The sequence below is a fragment of the Adiantum capillus-veneris genome, chromosome 5 (assembly GCF_014529385.1).
Source record: "Adiantum capillus-veneris isolate H3 chromosome 5, ASM1452938v2, whole genome shotgun sequence".
NCBI lineage: Eukaryota > Viridiplantae > Streptophyta > Polypodiopsida > Polypodiales > Pteridaceae > Adiantum > Adiantum capillus-veneris.
In genome coordinates this window covers 67,863,164-67,882,476 of record NC_140935.1, presented here as the reverse complement: position 1 = coordinate 67,882,476, position 19,313 = coordinate 67,863,164, and the positions used below count along the sequence as shown (strand labels likewise).

Genomic DNA, 19,313 nt, shown 5'->3' with positions numbered 1-19,313 from the left:
CTGCGGTAGTAGCATTGGTGCTGTGCTAATGCAAGATGGCAGGGTAGTAGCCTATGAGAGCAGAATTTTGCAAGGGCCAGAGATGACCATGCAGGTCTATGAGAAAGAGTTACTGGCTGTGATTCATGCGCTCTTAAGTTGGAAACACTACCTGCTAGGTGCAGACTTTGTTGTCCAAACGGACCATCAGACCTTGCGATACTTCTTGACACAGACAAAGTTATCTGAGAAGCATATGCGATGGGCAAATATCTTGTCCATGTTCCATTTTCAGATTGTGCATGTGGAAGGCAAGCAGAACGTTGTGGCTGATGCCTTGTCAAGGAAGCCACAAATTTCAGCTGTGTCGATTCCTTATCATCATGAACTTGATGATATGAGAGAACAGTATGCAAATGATGAAGATTTTGCAAGGGTCTTCGAGCAACTAATGGATGGACAACGTCATGAACACTATCTTCTTAAAGACGGGTTCATGATGATGCATGGCAGATTGTGTGTCACAAAGCCATTGCGACGCAAAGTTATGGAAGAGAGTCATGTCCCACCGTATGCAGGGCATCGTGGTATTGATGCTACAGTTAAAGCGGTAGAGACATTCTTCTATTGGCCTACATTGAGAAGGGATGTGGATGCCTTTGTGCGAGAATGCCTAATATGCCAAAAGGTCAAGTTTGACAGGCAAAAGGCACCAGGGTTATTGCAACCACTACCTATTCCAGATAAACCATGGGAAAGTATTGCTATGGATTTTATCTTTGATCTTCCAAGAACGCAGACAGGAAATGATGGTATTTGGACCCTTATTTGCAGATTCAGCAAACAGGCTCATTTTATTCCTGTCAGGAAGAAGATAAAGCCAGATCAGATGGCACGCTTGTTTATGAGCAATATTTTCAAGTATCATGGCATGCCACAGTCGATTATTAGCGACCGTGATCCACGCATGACTAGTTTGTTCTGGAAAGGCTTGTTTGAGAATATGGGTACCACGCTCAAATTCTCTTCGTCATTTCATCCTCAAACAGATGGGCAGTCGGAAGAGGCAAATTCTACTGTCCTAGATCTGCTCAAGTGCTATGTGTCAGAGCATAAAGGAAAGTGGGAGCAGTATTTGCCATTGGTGGAGTATGCATACAATAATACAGTGCATTCATCAACTGGCAAGGCACCCTTTGAGATAGTTGAAGGTGGCAAGAAAGTTCCTCCCATACTGCATACAAAGGATAAGATATTTGAAGCAGATAAGTATGTTCAAGACATGGATGAAATGTACAAGAAGGTCAAAGTGGCCTTAGAAAGAACTCCGGCAAAGCAAAAGAAAGCAGCTGATCGTCACCGTCGTGAAGTGGTATATTCACTTGGTGATTGGGTGCTTCTACGGTTTGAAAAGGCAAGGTTAAAGAAGATGAAGGGCAAGGAAAGACTGTTTCCAAAGCTCAGCATGCGTTACTATGGGCCTTTTCAAGTGTGCGACATAATCAGTGATGTTGCATATAGGCTGAAATTGCCTGACAGTTGGAAGATTCACAATGCGTTTCATGTGAGTCTTCTCAGACCCTATGTGGGTGATGTGCCAGAAGATATGCCAGCTGAAGATCAGCCGGAAGTCGAGGAACTTGACGAGATCTTGCTCCCTGAACAGATTTTGGCACACAAAGAAAGGAAAGTGAAAGGCAAGGTTGCTAGGCGTTACTTAGTAAAGTTCAGAAACTATCCACCAATGGATGCTAAGTGGATGGAAGAAGGTGAACTTGCAGAGTCACCAACTGTGTTATCACTTTACCTGGAAGCCTTCGATTTGCAACCTACCTTGACCCCTTGAGTTTCAAAGCTACATGGATTGTCAGTGTGACAATGGCTTCTGAAACAAATGATGTACATGGTATTTAAAGTGAGCTCAAATCAAATACCTGTTACATGAATGTTAGAGCTGTACAGATTGTCAGTTTGGCAATTGCTCTTATGGAATGTCCAAAAGTTTGGTTAGTGCTATAGAAGTGAGTATTTCTTGTCAGTTTGTCAAGGATACAGTGATTACTTCTATTGAAGAGTACATGTGTAACTGCATTCTTAAACTGTCGGTTTGGGTATGCTCGAAAGTGTTACGGGATCCAACGTGTACTATAAGACAGTGGCAAAATGTGCAGCTACCATTTTGTCATTGGAAAGTTAGTGACTCAAAGCAATGGCAGAGTGCGAAGCTACCACTATGTCATTGGGACAGGGTTCACACGCAGGCAATACATGAGTCGACGAGGTGTTGAATACACCAGGGTTGACAATGAGCATGTATGTGTCGTATATGTGTCGACAGGTGTTGAATACATCAGTGTTGACAGTAAGCATGTACGACATAGATGCAAACGAGGACGTTTGAGATTTCAAGAGGGGGGTATGTCACCAGCGTGTGACTACTATCTATCCTTTTTGTTGATTTCTTTCTTATTATCTATTTACTTTCACTTTTTGGAAACACCCCTCGGGAAATCTAACTGCCCTGCATTGCATAGCTAGTGTGGAACTGTCCAGAGGGAGTCCAGGCCTGAGGGCAAGAGAGCACTAAGGTTGGACAAGGACTATGGTTAGCCAAGTGGGGTCATTGACTAGCCAAAGTGGAATCCTTTGCTACAGAGGCTACATTTCAGTTCTGGATGTGGCCGCAGTGTACAAAGAGGGTCGGATGACCTAGAAAGATACAATGGCAGCATCTCCTAAAATTTAGGGAACTGCTATTTTGGGACCTGAAAATGTCTTCGCGTCATTACGTGCAGTTTGACATGGGGATCATTTTGTTACTCTGTGGCCAAGTCAACAGAGGCTGCAGGTGAGATATTTTTAGACCCGAGGGTCTAAAGCGGGAAAATGCACAAATGAGTGACACTTGGCACTCTGAGGCCAGTTTACTACTTATAGAGAAGGCAAAAACGTGATTTATAGCTGGGAGGCTCATTTTGCAAGTCTCTGTCACAGGTTAAGAGCTATGGAGTGCTTGCTTTCCCTCTTATGCACAGTGCGGTGCCAGGAGTGATGCCCTGCACGCTACGCACTGCCCTCTCTCTCCCCTTTGGCAGTATGTTATGCCCCTCTAGTGGGCTTTTCATTTGACCAATGTACAGTTGTGTGGGTTCATGCGCGATTGCCGAGGCAAGAGCCTCTTGCACAGGTACTGGATTAGCTAGCGGCTAATCCCCCCGCAGGTACAGGTGAATTCGGAGAGGTTTCACGCCAGAAATCTCGTCCGATTCAAAGGGCAAGTAGCCCTACAGGTGCGGGAGCTCGAGGACTTGCTAGGGATGCGACCGGCACGCGGAACGGAGCCCGAAACAGTGAATTACAGCCTGCTGTGTATTTTTGCAGGTTTAGGGTTTTGGCCCTAAACGGACCCTAATACCCCCAGGAGGTTCGGGGATGCAAGGGGACCGTTGTACAGGTGATCTGGCGCATTTTCAGGGCTGAAAACAGAGAATTCAGCGTGCTGCAGATTCTCGCCAGGTTTTGCAAAGTGCCCGTATGCGTCGGGAAAGTCAGTCAATGCGTGGGAATACTGACCGTGAAGGGTTCTAGTACAGTTATGCTGCCGAAATCGGGCTGGAACAGTGGAAATTCAGCCGAGTTTGTGCGGGGCAGCTTGTAGGAACCACAACGTTTATTCCCTCTTTTGAATAATAAAGAAATACCGAAAGGGGCGCCTAAGTTAGGGGCCAATCTGGTGTCCGTCTACTCATACAGGTGCAATTTAGCAGCCTGTATCCCTCTCCCCTTTGATGTGTCTTGAAAGTACAGGTAAAATAGACGACTAATAATGGGTGAAAGCTAAATCAAGGTTTAAAGTAAAGTCTACCGCCCTTTTCGGATTGAACAGGCCGGTTTCACTATTCGTAGACCGTGCATGCCTAGTCACTTAGCATAGATGCATATCCTCCGGTTGCACACAACATGATCATCAATATTCCCTTCAGAATCCATCAGATTCAGTCAGGGGAAATTTTTAGTGCATTTAGCCTATTTTCCTATTTTTGGTTATTTTCACTTATTATTTTTAAGTGACTTTCCAACAAAAGTAGGTAGGGCAATTTTCCTAAGTTAATATATAAGCAAACCCAAGTTAGCACTTTCTGGTAGAAGAGGCAGCAGGAGCTTCCCGCTCAACAAGCAACTTCTCAGCAGTACCCCCTCAGACCCTTTAGCTTTTTTGTATCTCCCACCCTTCCTGGCATTTTTGGATTTCCCAGCCTCGCCTACCCTCAGATCTGGGGCTCCCTTCCATTGCAGGATCGCCACCATTACCAGCACCACCTAGCCATTGCAGATTCTCTCCCACCGCAAGCAACCCCCAATTGCTAGCGTTTTTCCAAATCAGCCTTTCAGCGTTTTTGTAGCGTTTTTGGCTAGCAGCAGGATGCATCAGCGTTTTTGTTTTCAGCCCTAATCTGCAGCAGATACACAGCGTTTCAGCATTGGGCACAGTAGTAGATCAGCCCCAGATTGGTTGCAGAATGTTTCCCCCATTTTCAGCCATAAAAAGGCAGCCAAAACAGTCATTTTCAGCCACCGAACAGTCCCGAAATTCAGCGACTAGAAGATCTCAGTTTTCAGCCATCAAGTCGTCGTCGTCATCACCGTCGTCATCATCGGCATAGTCCAAGTTGCATCAGTCCATTGCATACGCATTGTACACCTTTGTGCAATCAAAGTAGACCACTCTCGCCGACGAGAGTGGGGCCTTCGGAGGAGGGTTTTACAACCTCTCGGGTGTCGTATCTCTTCTCTCTCCTTCTCTCAGTCTCATTCGCTTGCACGCACAATATCCACTCACTTTGTTCGTGATCATAGCACTCTCCATAAAGACGGAAGGCTCTCTCCTTCCCTAAGAACTAAAAGGAACCTTGAGCAATATAGATCACTAATCTTGAGAAAATACAACATTCATTCCGCTGCACCTTACAAGGCCTCTATCCCCCTAGCTACAAGGAACAGAACATGAATCCTGAAGCAGGCTGCCTCATGGTCTGTTGAGGAGTCACCGAGAAAACGTGTAAAGTCGTAGTCAAAGAATTCCCATCGGCGTCAAATGTTGAAGCTCGTCAGACCACGAGGGACTGCTGCAAAGGGAGACGTCTATACCTGTAGAGGGGGTCGCGAGAAAGGCTGACCTTCTCTTGCCAAGCGACTCGTGGCAGAGGCAGAGGGGCGGGGGGGAGCGGCAGAGGCAGAGGGGCGAGGGGAAGAGGCGGCGGGAGCAAGAGGGGGGGAACTCGGGGGGGGGGGGGGGAGAGGGGCTGTCGAGGGTGAAGCCGAGGTGGGGGCTGGAGCAGGAACCTCATCCTGCTCAAGAGGACCGAAGCGGTTTCCCGTGGGAACCCACTGTTGCTGGGCAGGCGCCTGAGGACCACTCTGAGTGCCAGGCTATCGCTATGGCCCCTGCCGTTGTCGACCACGAACCTACTGCCATCCCTCCTCCGCTGGAGCCCCAGGCTTGGAGGGTGGCTCTGCATGTGCGCGCTGTCTCTGCCTGTGGTTGCTGGCTAGCCCTTGCAGGCTGGGGCCGAGTCTGTGGTGTAGGTCGAGGCCTCCTCCGTGGACAGGCCTTCGCAAGATGGCCCATCTGTCGACAAATGAAGCACTAGTTCGGGAGGCCCGAATACTCCACGCTCTGTCTAAACCAACCTCCACTCACCCGAGGCAGAAGAATGACCTTCGGGAGAGTGTGAGTGTCCCTAATATATATTCATTAGCAATATATATTCTGGTTGCAAAGCATGATTTGTGCATACTTTCTTGCTTTGTGTATCTCCCTCTCTAGAATCTTTCATAGGCAGCAACCCGGTGTTGTCCTATCTTACCTCTCGAACCCTTATCCCTCTGTAGATTCCAAAAATCTTTCCATCTGTGCGTGTGTGACTACTCCCTGGAAAAGCCTGTCATTGTTGTTTTTAGCAATTGGCACTTAAGGCCGTGCCAACTAGGGGTTATCCACTTGATGTTGCTCATTCTTGCCACCTTCTTTGATGCATTCTTTCGAATTGAGCATGTTTTCATCCACTCTCAAATTTCAACTACGGGTTTAACTGCCCATAGTTTTTCTTATGTCACTAAACTACCATTTGCATGGTTCGCCTAATTGCTTATTTTCTAAATGAGTGCAACCACCTAATCTTGAGCAGAGTTAGCAGAGCGACGTGGCCAATTACTTATGGTGCGAGATCTAGAGGGCTGAAGTGAAAATGAATAAATGGCATGCTTGAAGTGTTAACCTTGGGGATTGACACTAAAATAGATTAGCTGGCATTTTGGCCTGAAGAGCAACATGAGTGCATGCAATGAGAAATTGTGGAGTGAACAATCTGTGATAATTACCCCTATTGTGATCATAAAGTGCCAAGGGCTTGCAGATGCATGAATTGTAGGTCAGTGTTAGAGCGAGGAACCTACAATGTTCTTCAATAACCTTGTGATGATTGAAGTTATGGTGTAGGGAATGGACCATTCCTTGGAATCCCTGCGACCAAAGGGTGACCGGCGGAGCCGGAAGTCCTGTGGGAGCAAGATTGCATGGTCCCTAAGTCCCGGCCGTCAACGGTCGTGGGGAGGAGGGCCACTGGTTCAAGAGGTCAACCCCAGGCAACCCCAGGCAAGCGACCAGTTCCTAGGCTGATGTGTCAGAAGTCTGTGCAACTGCAATTCTGCGTGCTGAGCTAGAGGCAAACGATTGGCATGCAGACTCTGTAAATTCCGAGTGCTGAGCTGTTTAGCATCGAAAGGTTTCAAGCTCAAAGTCCGGCCAGTAAAGATGAGGCGATGGAGGGTGCAGATCTACTGTCCTCTGAGTCCTGACCCACAACCTTGACGGGGTAGGGAATGGTCATTTATTGACCATTCCCCATAATATTGACGACCCCATGGCGACCAGTGGAGGCTGGGAGCCATCAATATTATTGGAATGGTCAGTAAATGATGTGGGCTGGCAGCGGCAGCGAGGGAATGCGGGCAGTGTGCGGGCGGGCAGGTGGCTGAGGGCGGACAGGGAGGGCAGCGCAAGGCAAGGGGGGGGGGCGGACAGGGAGCGAGCGCAGCAGAGGCTGATGGCGGCCAGGGGGGGGGGGGGGGGGGGGGGGGGGGGGGCGCGATAGGTGCTGGCGAGGGAGGGAGGGCGAGCGGCAGCAGGCAGCGAGCGCGATTCCGGGCGGTGACACAGAGATAGTTTACTGAGGATATCTGGAGAGAGACGATCCCAGATACAGATTATTAATTTCTTCACACCAGACATTGGACAGATAGAGGAGTAGCCACCACTCCAAAGCTCAGCTCATACTCACACCCCGGTAATCTCAAGGACCGAGCATTGGGGCTAGGGAGATTGAGACGCCCACGATTGAGGAGAGGAGCTTCACGGCATCGACAAAGACTACGACAGAGGATTCGAGCCATACTATCTAGACATCCAAAGTACAAATGAGGATGGATTCATCACCCATTGTATCTTTCTCTTGTATTGGGCACCCATTGCATCAGTGATCACACATACCCAATAGCACTTCTAGATTCATTTTAGTATCTCTTTTTTCGTACTTACCTGGTATTAGATTCAGGAGTTTGTAACAGATTGGTCTCATAGGTCATTTTGGCCTTTTGAAGACATTAATATATCATTTCATTTCTACCTGTAGATCAGCCAGTTATCTCTCTCCTTTGGCGTAGCGCTCCCCTTCTCCACTCCCATGACACCCTACACGACGGGTTTTCTTGGCGGTGTGTGCACCTGTGCCGGCTTGGTGGGGGAGGTACGCTGTAGGAGGATGACTACGAGGAGATCTATCGTGATAGATCTGAGATCCATTGGCTGCCTGGTCTAGAGAGGAGGTTTGCTTGCAGCTGCAGACGAGATCGCCACCCGATTTACCCTTTTATGTTGCGCCTTTGGCAGATCGCACGCAGATTGATACAGCGAGGACATGGAGGAAGACTCCTTGGGAGTCGTCCAAAAAAATGGCTTTTTACCTTTTTCTTCAGACCACCCAGGTACATGGATTAACACCCCTCGCATGGGCTTTGGTGTGTCATAGGCTGGACTTCCTGCCATCAGCTTCAGATAGAGACACTTTGATACCCCAAGAGCAGTATATATGCCAGTTATGTGACTTAGAGCCAAAGACAAAGGAGCATTACAGATGTTGGCACCCGGTATATTATGGAATATGGGGACGATTTTAGTGTCTCAGGTCTCTACAAAGAGGGATTCGGATCTCTATCCAGGCCCCGGTGTGATGGATTGTGCTGATCAGAGATGCCTTTGGCTATTCTTGCTAGAGCTACGCAGAGCGGGATTCGGACCTCTATCCAGGACCTGGTGTGATGGATTACGCTGATCAGAGATGCCTTGGGCTATTCTTGCTAGAGCTACGCAGGCATAGACATGCTTTATTAGGGAGTTCTACACGCTTTGGCATTAGGACCCATTCAAAGGCTGGTAATAGATTTCTTTCAGAGCATGAGCTTTCAAAGGACTCCAGGACACGTCAGTTGGGCACCTAGATAGACTACAGAAACTAGTAGATTTCAACATCTTGTACCTCTCGTAGATCATGTCACCGACATATTTACACGTTTACCTCTTGTAGTTCAATTACTATTACTTACTTATTTTTTGCTGTCTTTTGGGGATGCCTACCTTTTAAAAAATATCTGCAAACCACGAAGAACTTGACAATCTTGTGGCACGGGTACTTGAGCTATCTGAAGGGTTTCTGGTCATGTAACTGATGTGCCTATCTTGTAGGAGGAAGGCTCTTCATACTATTGGAAGCATGTTAGTTTGCGCCATTATGCCACAAAAGGTTCGTTTGTCCTTTGTAATAGCTATTCAAATATTACTCATTTATTTGATTTGTATTGATCTTGAGAGGTTTCAGGAAGAAAGTCAAAGAAAGGGGTGGAAAATCCAGAAGAAACTGTACTGGGTGAAAAACATGCTGCATTAGAAGATGCACTAGCTCAGATTTCAAGTACCTTTGGAAAGGAGACCGTTATGTGGCTGGGAAGGAGTGTTGCTCATAGGAATATCCCCATAATTTCAACCGGATCACTCGCTCTTGATTTTGCTCTTGGAGTCGGTGGCTTGCCAAAGGTATCGAATAATCAAGGAATTTTCTTTTGAAGAGTGGAAAGTTATGTATCAGTAAGCTTTCTTCATAACAAACTCTTTTAGGTTATTGTTTTCTTTTCTCTCATTTAAGGTCAACATTATCAAAACGTTTTTCTTTGACAGGGAAGGGTGGTGGAGATTTATGGGCCTGAAGCTAGTGGCAAAACAACATTAGCACTTCATGTTATTGCTGAGGCTCAAAAGACTGGAGGTAATCATTTCTTTCTGGGCAATTTGACTTGTCACCACCTTTTGCATTTAGAGAGCTCCATCAGAGATCTTTAGTGCCATTTTTATGTTTTTGAACTGGCTGGAATGTGAAATGTTCTAGTTGTCAAAAGAAATTGACAAATGTCAAGGTTAGATAACAATTGTAGTACTGACCTTTACAATACTCCTGTTCTCTTAGAGGTGGTGGTGCAGGAACTACACTAATTCCCACTATACATGTTCAATTTTAGATAATGTTGTGTCGCAATGAGCTCTTGGATGTCTGGTTTGCAGATGATACTGTTAGACTTACACCATTGTGCTGCTTCACAAGTCTAGGGCATACTTGTATGGCTAGTATGTCTTTGGGCTGGCCACCCATAGCCTAGGTTGCTCTTGGTCCCGGCCGCCCAAATTTGGGGCCCACCGTCCACTTTTGTCCGAGCGCCCACATATATTTCCATATATCATTTTTTTGTTGGGTCTGTGGGGATTTTTATTAGGCCTTGCCCTACCTCCCCTTGGGCACCTATTTATAGGGCTAGGGGGGTACCCACTTCGAGATATCTCATCTCACAGAGATCACACATCTAATTGTGTTGGGTCTTCTGCTCATGGTAGTCATGGGGGGTTGATCGCCCCCTCTTCACCATCTCTGGCGTTTGTGGTTGACTCTCTCTCTCTCTCTCTCTCTCTCTCTCTCTCTCACGCTTCCACACATGCGCACTCTCACATGGTATCAAATGCCAATTCACATGGTATCAGCAGCTTAGGCTTTTCATGGCCTGGGACAGTGCATCTCCGCATCAGGTTCTCCTCCCAAGATCAGTATAACCAGTGTTTTCATGCAAAATCTGCTAGCGTTTTGCAAACAACCAGGCGCACGATGAGATTTGTGTTTTTCGTCCTGGAGGATCCCCCTCCACCTGCGTTTTTGCAGATCAGGTCAGCGTTTTTGCATCAGGCTGCTAGCGCTTCAATTTTGGGATCATTTCATCGCCGGAAACCTCCTTTGTTCCATCTGTATTTTTGAGCTAGATCTGCGTTTTTGGGTTTTCAGCCCATTTTCGGCGGTTTTATTGGTCACTTTGTGTCGTTGACACCTTCCACAAGTTGCTGGGCACCTAGGGTACCCATCAAGCCTTTGGTTTTTCAACAAATAGAAGGTTTTTGGTGCCAACAAGTGCAGCAAAAGTGGATTGCAAATTGACACGCGTTTTTGCAGCAGGAGGGCAGCGCTCAACTTCTGAACCTGTATTTCGCCACCACCTACCCGGCTTTGCATTTGGTGCATTGCCGGCGAGTATCCTCTCCATCTGCATCAGATTTCAGCCATTACCCCTTGCTGTTTTCTCTGTTTTCAGCCCATCTGGGGCATTGACAGTGATTCACCACCCTTCCCATACCCCTCTGCACCGCTCCGGACCCTGCCGGGAGCGTACGAGCACGCTGAAAATCGCTGGACAGCAGCGTTTTCAGCACCTCGCAGTTGTGTTTCTGGGTGGATAGCAGCCACATGGTTTGTGTTTTTCATAGAGGATGAAGTTACCTCCTGGTGGTGGTCCGTGCGGTCTCTCAGTGACTACTGCAGTGCACCGCATCTTCGACATCGGCTTGATCATCTACGGGCATATGATCCTTGGGAGATCCATTCATTCCAGCCATCATTGGGCGGTTACACACTCTAGAGGGGGTGGTGACTTGTGGTTTGCTATGGACACACCTAGGAGTTCACACGAGATATGGCCATGCTCATGGCATATGGGGTTCCGACATTCCCAAAGAAGACACTACCATCTTTGGTGGATAGACACTTACCACTTGACCTGGACACGTCAGATCACTTGCTTACAGAGGAGTATCTACATGGACTTAGGGAGAGGATCTTGGATCTCTTCTTGAATAGGTTCACTGCTTGGATCTACAGACTGGAGTAGGACTTCAATGCTTTGGACTCTCTTGGAGAGTTTACCCACGAGATGCGGGAGATCAGGCATTACGTGACTACATTTGGAGTCACCCGGAGCTTGGCTTGGATGGTAGTGCAGTTGCTCTTTTACACTCCTGATCATTTGGATTGCTACCTTTAGAGTTGCTACCTTACAACAGACTTATCCCTCGACCTGGGTAGTAGGCCACTCCTAGCTCATTCACATTGAGAGCCACACCCAGTTGCGGTCTGGTGGTGTTGGCGCGGTTTCTGTTTTGGTTGACACCGGAGGATTGGAGGCAAGAGATACAGGCAAGACAGCCCAGACAGATTGGTTTGGCCTTTCCTCTTCTCAGAGGATCTTCACAGCGCAGACTGCTCAGTCTGGCTTCCCTTCTTCATACAGGATGATCACGGTACAGACAGCTTGGTCTGACCACACCTCTTCTAAGAGGTCCTTCATAGTGCAAACTATTGAGTCTGGCTTTCCCTTCATCTTGGTGGATTACCCTACCTACTGATAGGACAACATCCGGTGTGGTCCGTGAGGTCTATCGGTGACTGTTGTAGCTTATGGTAGCTTCTATAGTGCAGACTGTTTAGTCTGGCGTTCCTTGATTCGGAGGAGTTTATGGCGCAGATTGCCACATCTGGCCTTCCTGAGTTTTACACAACTTAGCCACTTGGCCACCTTGGGCTATAGGTTCATGCATTGACAGGCTTCTGGTCATTCTCATGACGGTTTCTGGGCTTCTCCATTTTCTCCAGACGTTTTGATTACAGACACCATAGATCCTATTCGGCAGGACACTTCCAAGTCTATTGGCACTTATTTTACGACAAGGAGTTTTTTTCACACTCAGTTCGGGACCTTCACGTAGTATCTTCACCCTGTATCGGCGGAGTACAACAGTTTGCTACACTGCTCGTGGCGGCACTTTATCATGGAGATTTCTTGGCGGTCGTGACACCCCAGACTGCTTCTACACTCGCGGAGTTCGCCGGAGTATTGTCCTCTAGTGGACATCGCAGCAGACATCTTCATCATTTGCCTCACATCTTCAGCTTCATGCGGTTTGTTCAGCATCACGAGCTGAGAGGGGGTGTAAGACTTACACCACTCTGCTGCTTCACAGGTCTAGGGCATGCTTGTACGGCTAGTATGTCTCCGGGGTGGCCACCCATAGCCTAGGTTGCTCCTGGTTTGGCCGCCCAAGTTTGGCCACCCATAGCCTAGGTTGCTCCTGGTTTGGCCGCCCGAGTTTGGGGCCAACCGTCCACTTTTGTATGGGTGACCACATATATTTCCAAATATCATTTTTCTGTTGGGTCGGGGGGGGTTTTTATCAGGCCTTGCCCTACCTCCCCTTGGGCACCTATTTATAGGGCTAGGGGGGTACCCACTTCCACATATCTCATCTCACAGAGATCACACATCTGGTTGTATTGGATCTTTTGCTCATGGGGGGCTCACCGTCTCTGGCGTTTGTTGTCTCTCTCTCTCTCTCTCTCCCTCTCTCTCTCTTCGGATCGAGAGAAGCAGGAATGGAAGGAGAAGCGAGAGGCCAACAACGAGCACAAAGGAGTACCCACATTCATACCAAAGGCACCCTCATTGACAGGGCGATTGAGCTTAGGAAATCGAGACGATCACGACCGAGATGCAGAAGCACACTTCACCGGAGGAGACTACAACAAAGGATTAGAAGCATTCTAGCCAGACACCCAGAATGCTCCTAAGAAGTTTATCTAATACTTTGTATTTAGTTTTTCACATTTATTTTCACATCTTCACACTTTTCAGACATTGTAACAGACTCACCACTTTTGTATCAGTTTGGTCTCATAGGTCACTCTGGCCTTTTGAAGAAGATAATATAACATTTCATTTCATTTCATTTCTCTCGCTTCCCCACGCGCACTCTCACAGATACGGGGTTGTATTTGCAAGGCCTTGTGACCAACCTTAAGAGGAGCTGGCAAGCTCTTAGGACTTTCTGTGGGCATCGGTTGTGCCGATCAATTAATTCAAGACTGTTGGTTTCTAGGTCGGTCTCTCACCCCTCGTGAATGGCCCCCAAGTGGCTTCAATGGACCCCCCCCTTGCACTCCTGTGCGTTAATTGGGGTGTCTCATCAGTCTTGATTTGCAAGGCCTTGTGATCAACCTTAAGAGGAGCCGGCGAGCTCTTAAGACTTTTTGTGGGCATTGGTTGTACCGATCAATTAACCCTAGACTGTTGGTTTCTAGGTTGGTCTCTCACCCCTTGCGAGTGGCCCCCAAATGGCTTCAATGGATCCCCCCTTACACTCCTATGCGTTAATTGGGGTGTCTTGTCGGTCTTCATTTGACGGCAGAGCAGCAGTTTGTGCCTCTCCTCCTGAGCATTAGGAGAAAGCTTCTTCACTGGAGCTCAGCTTGTCTTCCCTTGGTGGCGAAAATAGTGGTGGTCAATCAGGAACTTCGGGCAACGATGTGGTACATCACCTCTTGATGGATCTTCTCGAGCTTTTGTATAGGCCAGGTTCATAGACTTACCAGGAATTTCTTGATCTCGTCTGGAGAGACAGCCTGCACATACCAAGGATGCTTGATTGGTTGTCAATTTGCCTGCGTCTCACAGCCGTCTTGGGGATTAGCTCATTAGAGTCGGGCACTGCTGGGGAATCTCATTTTTTTCAGTCTCCTCTGTGGTGCTAAGCCTTGGGAGGAGCTCCTTTTGTCAAGGATTTAGGCTATCGAGAATTCAGGCTAAAACTTAAGAGTTCCCTGACAGGTGGCCTCTTTAGAGACACGCTGGATTTTTACAAAGACGCCAGCTAAGCACAGGTTGGTTGGGAGGATAGGTTTGCATTAAGTTTTTTGCGAGCATGGGAGCAGCTCCATCCTCGTCTCACTGAAAGATAACCTTCTTGTATGGAGCAGAGACTCCTCTGGTGTTGATATGGAACCCCTTCCTTCTTATGGATCACGGCCAAATGGTCTGTGGTTGGTTGCATTTAGCTTTGGGGCCCCATGGTTGCGAGTCCAGCTAGGCGTTGGATGCAGTTTTGTGACTTGTCAGAGGATGCACAATGGAGCAGATTGGTCTTGTGCTATCACGATATATAGGTGGCAAAGCTAGTGGATTGACAAGATTTCAGTTCTTGCTTGGATGGAAAATTTTACACATAAAGAGATGCTGATCACAGTCAGGGCATGCACAAAGGATGGTGTGTGCTTCTTCTCTTAGGAGCAGGATGGCCGGCTCTCACATCGAATGTGAGTCCTTCCCGGTTTTGCAGTGCATTTTCCAGAGGATTAGAGTTCTTGCAGTAGACCCAGCCCCTGATAGAAAAGGGCTCGAGTCTTTGGGTCTCTGGTACATGGCCTCTAGCGAGACCCTGCATCCCTCGATCATCTTGGGGCAGTATACACCGCACGACTTGGCTATCACATCTGATGGCTAGATGGGAGGCCTCCCCAAAAACAACCAAGCATTGGCGGCAGCAGGGCCTCTCAGAGGGCTTTCTTTTAGATTTCTGGACAAGCCTTTGGCCACTCACCATATTGGGTGGGTTACTACCTTCCAATGGTTGGTTGCTAAAAGGGGGATGACGGTCGGCGTTTGGCTCATTTGTGGCTACTTATGGCCCCCAAGGCTAGTATATAAGCGCCCTAAGTCCCCATTGTATTTTATATCAATTCATTGCCAAGCTTGGTTGGTTCAAAAGTCTCTCTATCACTCACAACACCTTCACTGAGGAGATCTGGAGAGAGACAATCCTAGAGACAGATTACTGATTTCTTCACACCATACACTAGACAGATAGAGGAGCAGACACCATTGCAAAGCTCAGCTCATACTCACACCCGCGGTACTCTCATTGACCGAGCATTGGAACTAGGGAGATCGAGACACCCACGACCGAGGAGAGGATCTTCACAACATCGACGGAGACTACAACAGAGGATTTGAGCCATACTATCTCGATATCCAGAGTATAGATGAGGATGGATCCATCACCCATTGTATCTTTCTCTTGTATTTGGCACCCATTGTATCAGTGATCACACATACCCCACACAGTTCGAGCTAGTTGCACTTCTAGATTCATTTTAGTATTCCTTTTTTTGTACTCAGACACGGTACCAGATTCACAAATTTGTAACGGATTGGTCTCATAGGTCATTTTGGCCATCATTTCGTTTCATTTCATTTCTCTCTCTCATGCTGGCATGCACAAATAACATCATGGTTTTAGATGCATGGCTCCACCATGGATAGGCTGCCCCCTTTCCAATACTCTCTTTAGACACCCTCGATGTCTCTTACACGGGTGGAGATTACTAGGCTCATTCGTCAGGACCTGATCGATCTGGATACTAGGAGGACATGGATAGAGCCGCCACAGGAGTTGGGCACGAAGATGGCTTTCTATAGAGAGCATCTTCTCCACCTCACAGGAGATGGGTTTGTGATTCAACCCAGCTACATGGATATACATATGTCTCATGGTTTGCGGTGTGCCATTGGTCAGATACGCACATCCTTACATCAGCTGGAGATTGAGACTGATAGATTCAGAGGGATACCGTAGACAACAGGATATGCCGCTTATGCCAGCTAGAGCCAGAGACAGAGCTACATTACATATGTCATTGCACAATGTACTATGAGATTCGGGGCCGTTTCCACTGCTTATTCAGAGAGGGGTTTCGGTCCTCTGTCTAGGGTCATGAGTTATGAGGATCATAGATGTCTTGGGCTATATCTACTTGAGTTACACAGATATAGAGACACTCTACCGGGGAGAGCTAAAGAGAGACAGTCCCAGAGACGGATACAGATTTCTTTTCACTAGATATGGGACAACCAGAGGAGCAGCCATCACTGCAGAGCTCGACCCACACTCATTCGACCACTACCGACACTCTCATTGATCGAGCACTGGAGCTTCGAAAATCTAGATGGCCAGATTGAGGAGAGGGGCTACATAGCATTGACGGAGACTACAATAGAGGATTCGAGCCATACTCTCTCGACATCCAAAGTGCAGATGAGGATGGATTCTAGTAGTAGTAGTTTTTTAGTTCTAGTCTTTTTGTACCCATACATGGTATTAGATTCACAATTTTGTAACAGTTTGGTCTCATAGGTGATTTTGACCTTTTGAAGACGTTAATATAACATTTCATTTCATTTCTCTCTCTCTCTCTCTCTCTCTCTCTCTCTCTCTCTCTCTCTCTCAACGTGCACACTCCCTGCTAAACCAGCAACGCTCACTCAACCCACACCTGCGCGCAACCTACCCACCCTCAGCCTCTCTCTGCATGCAGCCCACCTTCAGCTCACACCTGCGTGCAACCGACCCTCAGCCCACACCTGCGTGCAGCCTAACACCTTCAACTCACAGATTTCAGTGCAGGATAACACAGATTTGAGCATTTGGACAGTTTGTAGAATGTATATTTTTTGTGGTATGTATGCACATATGAGGATGTCCATGTATGCATAACTGAGGACAGCTATGTATGCATAATCAGAGGACAACTATGTATGCATAACTGTAACTATGTCAGACTTTGTAAATAATGAATTTATTTAAGAGAAAAGAATTATCTAATTAGTTGTGTGCACATCAGAATAGATCTAGCAGTTTCTGGGGCCTCAGGTGCGCCCAAGTTTGGGTCAGAGCACCTCAAGGAGACCCTAGCAGAAAATACCCTGAAGCCCTAGTGATTGGGAAATCGGGTCTTCAATGAAGGGGTAGATAGTAGCCTCAGATTTCAGGCTCAGAAAATTACGCGCGCTAGTGCAAGCACAGGAATGAGATTGGGTCCTTAGAATAATAACCCTAAGGCCTGAATTATTTTACGGCTTTAGGATAAGTTAGTTAAAGTATTTTTAAATTGTTTATATGACCGAACAAGTGCGAACAGGTAATGCTAGAGCAGTGCTGGTACGGCATTGCGTTGGGGAGCAGGTAACATTTTCATTGGTTGCATCTATGTGTGCAGTTTGTGAACTTCTAAAAGTGAAAGTTGAAGGGTTTTTAAGTTATTAAGTAAGTGTGCCAAGTGGCACACTTACCAATGCAAACTAGCCCTCTCACTCTCACTCTCACCCTCTCTCTTCCTAGCGCTCCCCCTTCTTGTTGGCTTGATAAGAGGCCCCCCTCCCCCACTTCTCAGTGTTGGCAATGCTCCTACTCCCCCTATTGTGAGTATGCTCTACGCATTGGAGCACTCCATGGAAGTTTGAGAGCATCCCCTTGCGACATATGTGGTGGCCTCGTACTCCCATTGTCTAGAACAAGGGTTCTCATAGCCATAGCCAGCTTTCGGTAAAGTTCCATCGCGAGAAGTTGCAGCGGGCACTCTCTTCGTAGAGTGTGGTGACTGTAAATTCTCTGTTTTTAGCCCCTAATAATCTCTTTTAGGGTGAATTTCAGCAAAATACACATAGAATCTAGTTCTTCTCTACCTACACTATGCATACACAAAGTTTGGTGCGATTCCATCGCGAAAAAGGTCTCTATTTCGGCTTTGGAAGGTGCTCAGGTAACATTTTCAGGTTATGTGCAGAAAATTACAGCAAGCATGTGTGCGTGCATTTTGCGTGTTTCTCCTTTGTTTTTGTTGCAGGAATGATTATGCAAAAAGGGACATAGTTAGCGGAAGGTGGACTCTCATTTTCGAGAGCTTCTGTTGAGTTTTGTGGAAGATAGACTCTGGTTTTTGAGAGCTTCCCAAAATCTCATAGCAGAGGGAAAATCCTCTTAGTATTCTGAGAGTAGCTTTCGCACTCTCTCAGTCAGAAGCAGAAAAGAAAGAATAGAGGACGGGCAATTGCCCCGTTCCTGTGCTTTTAAAGATTCTCCCTTAGTAATAAAGATAATCTCTTTATGGGGGGGGGACCTATCTTTTGGTCCCCAATGAAGTGTCAAGCTTTCTCTCTCTCTCTCTCTCTCTCTCTCTCTCTAATTCTCTCGAGTATTTGAAGTACAATTAAAAGTCAGTTTACGCTTCCGTATTTTTGTGATAGTGGTATCAGAGCAAGGTCATCTCTCTTCCTTAAGGGATTGAGAACTCTTGGCAGACTGCAGAAATGGGAGGACGCGAGATAGAGTTCTCTCTCCTTCAACAAGAGGTGGTAGAGTTGCAAAAAGCTCTCTTCCATCCAGAAGTCCAAAGGATTCTCCATACTCTTGAGAAAGGGAAGGACAAAGTGCCGATGGGGTCGGGAGAAATCCCATAGAACCCAAAGGCGCCAGAACCAAGGAAAGATCCTTTGATTGGAACCTCCCGCATGTATGAGAGGCAGAGAAAACCTCCAGAACGTCATGTGCGGTTTAACCCAAAGGTTCAAGAGCAGGATCCTCCCGATTCTCCTCAGTTTTCTTTTATGAAGGATTTGGATGACATCGTCGCTCCAGAGGACATGTTTCTGGATGATCCGTTGTAACAAGAAGTGCATTCAAGGGAAAGGACTCTGTACTCAAGGAGTCTAAGCATAGAAAGGAGCACCATAAGAAGAAGCACCACAGGCATTCAAGTCGGGAGACAAAGATGTGAAATTCGACACCTACAATGGACGGCGTGATAATGACAAAGCTTTGGCTTTCATCCGCCAATTTGAAGTTGCATTTGCAGAAGGGAATTTTAAAGAAAAATCCAAGCTTCGCTATGTGAGTATGTACCTGAAAGGCACCGCCAGCAGTTGGTGGTTAACCCTTATCCTGGAAGATCGCAAACCCCAAGATTGGACTGCTTTCAAGAAGGAGTTCTACGCACAGTTCCTTCCTCCAGACTATGAGCAAGAGGTAAAGAAAGAATGGGATCGACTTTCACAGTCAGAGAACGAAATTGTTCCACGCTATGTGGATAGGTTTTGGGACGTTCTCTTGAAAGTCACTCCATTCAAGAAGATTGACGATTCAGAGAAGATGCGCAAGTTTGAAGCAGGATCGCATGAAGCCTTGCAAAAGGCTATGAAGCTTTACCTTCGGGGTAACTTGCAGATACTTATGGAATCAGCTCGCATAG

General features: G+C 47.1%; 1 protein-coding gene across 2 annotated transcripts in view; it reads left to right on the top strand.

Moving 5' to 3' along the window:
• LOC147457481 (DNA repair protein recA homolog 3, mitochondrial-like) overlaps nt 1–19,313 on the top strand; it is a 63,259-nt gene that overhangs the window by 25,223 nt on the left and 18,723 nt on the right. For both annotated transcript variants that reach the window (XM_086512355.1, XM_086512356.1), the window contains exons 2-4: nt 8,780–8,837; nt 8,913–9,127; nt 9,269–9,356. In XM_086512355.1, the coding sequence (XP_086368481.1) occupies nt 8,780–8,837; nt 8,913–9,127; nt 9,269–9,356 (361 nt within the window). The remainder of the gene's footprint in view (nt 1–8,779; nt 8,838–8,912; nt 9,128–9,268; nt 9,357–19,313) is intronic.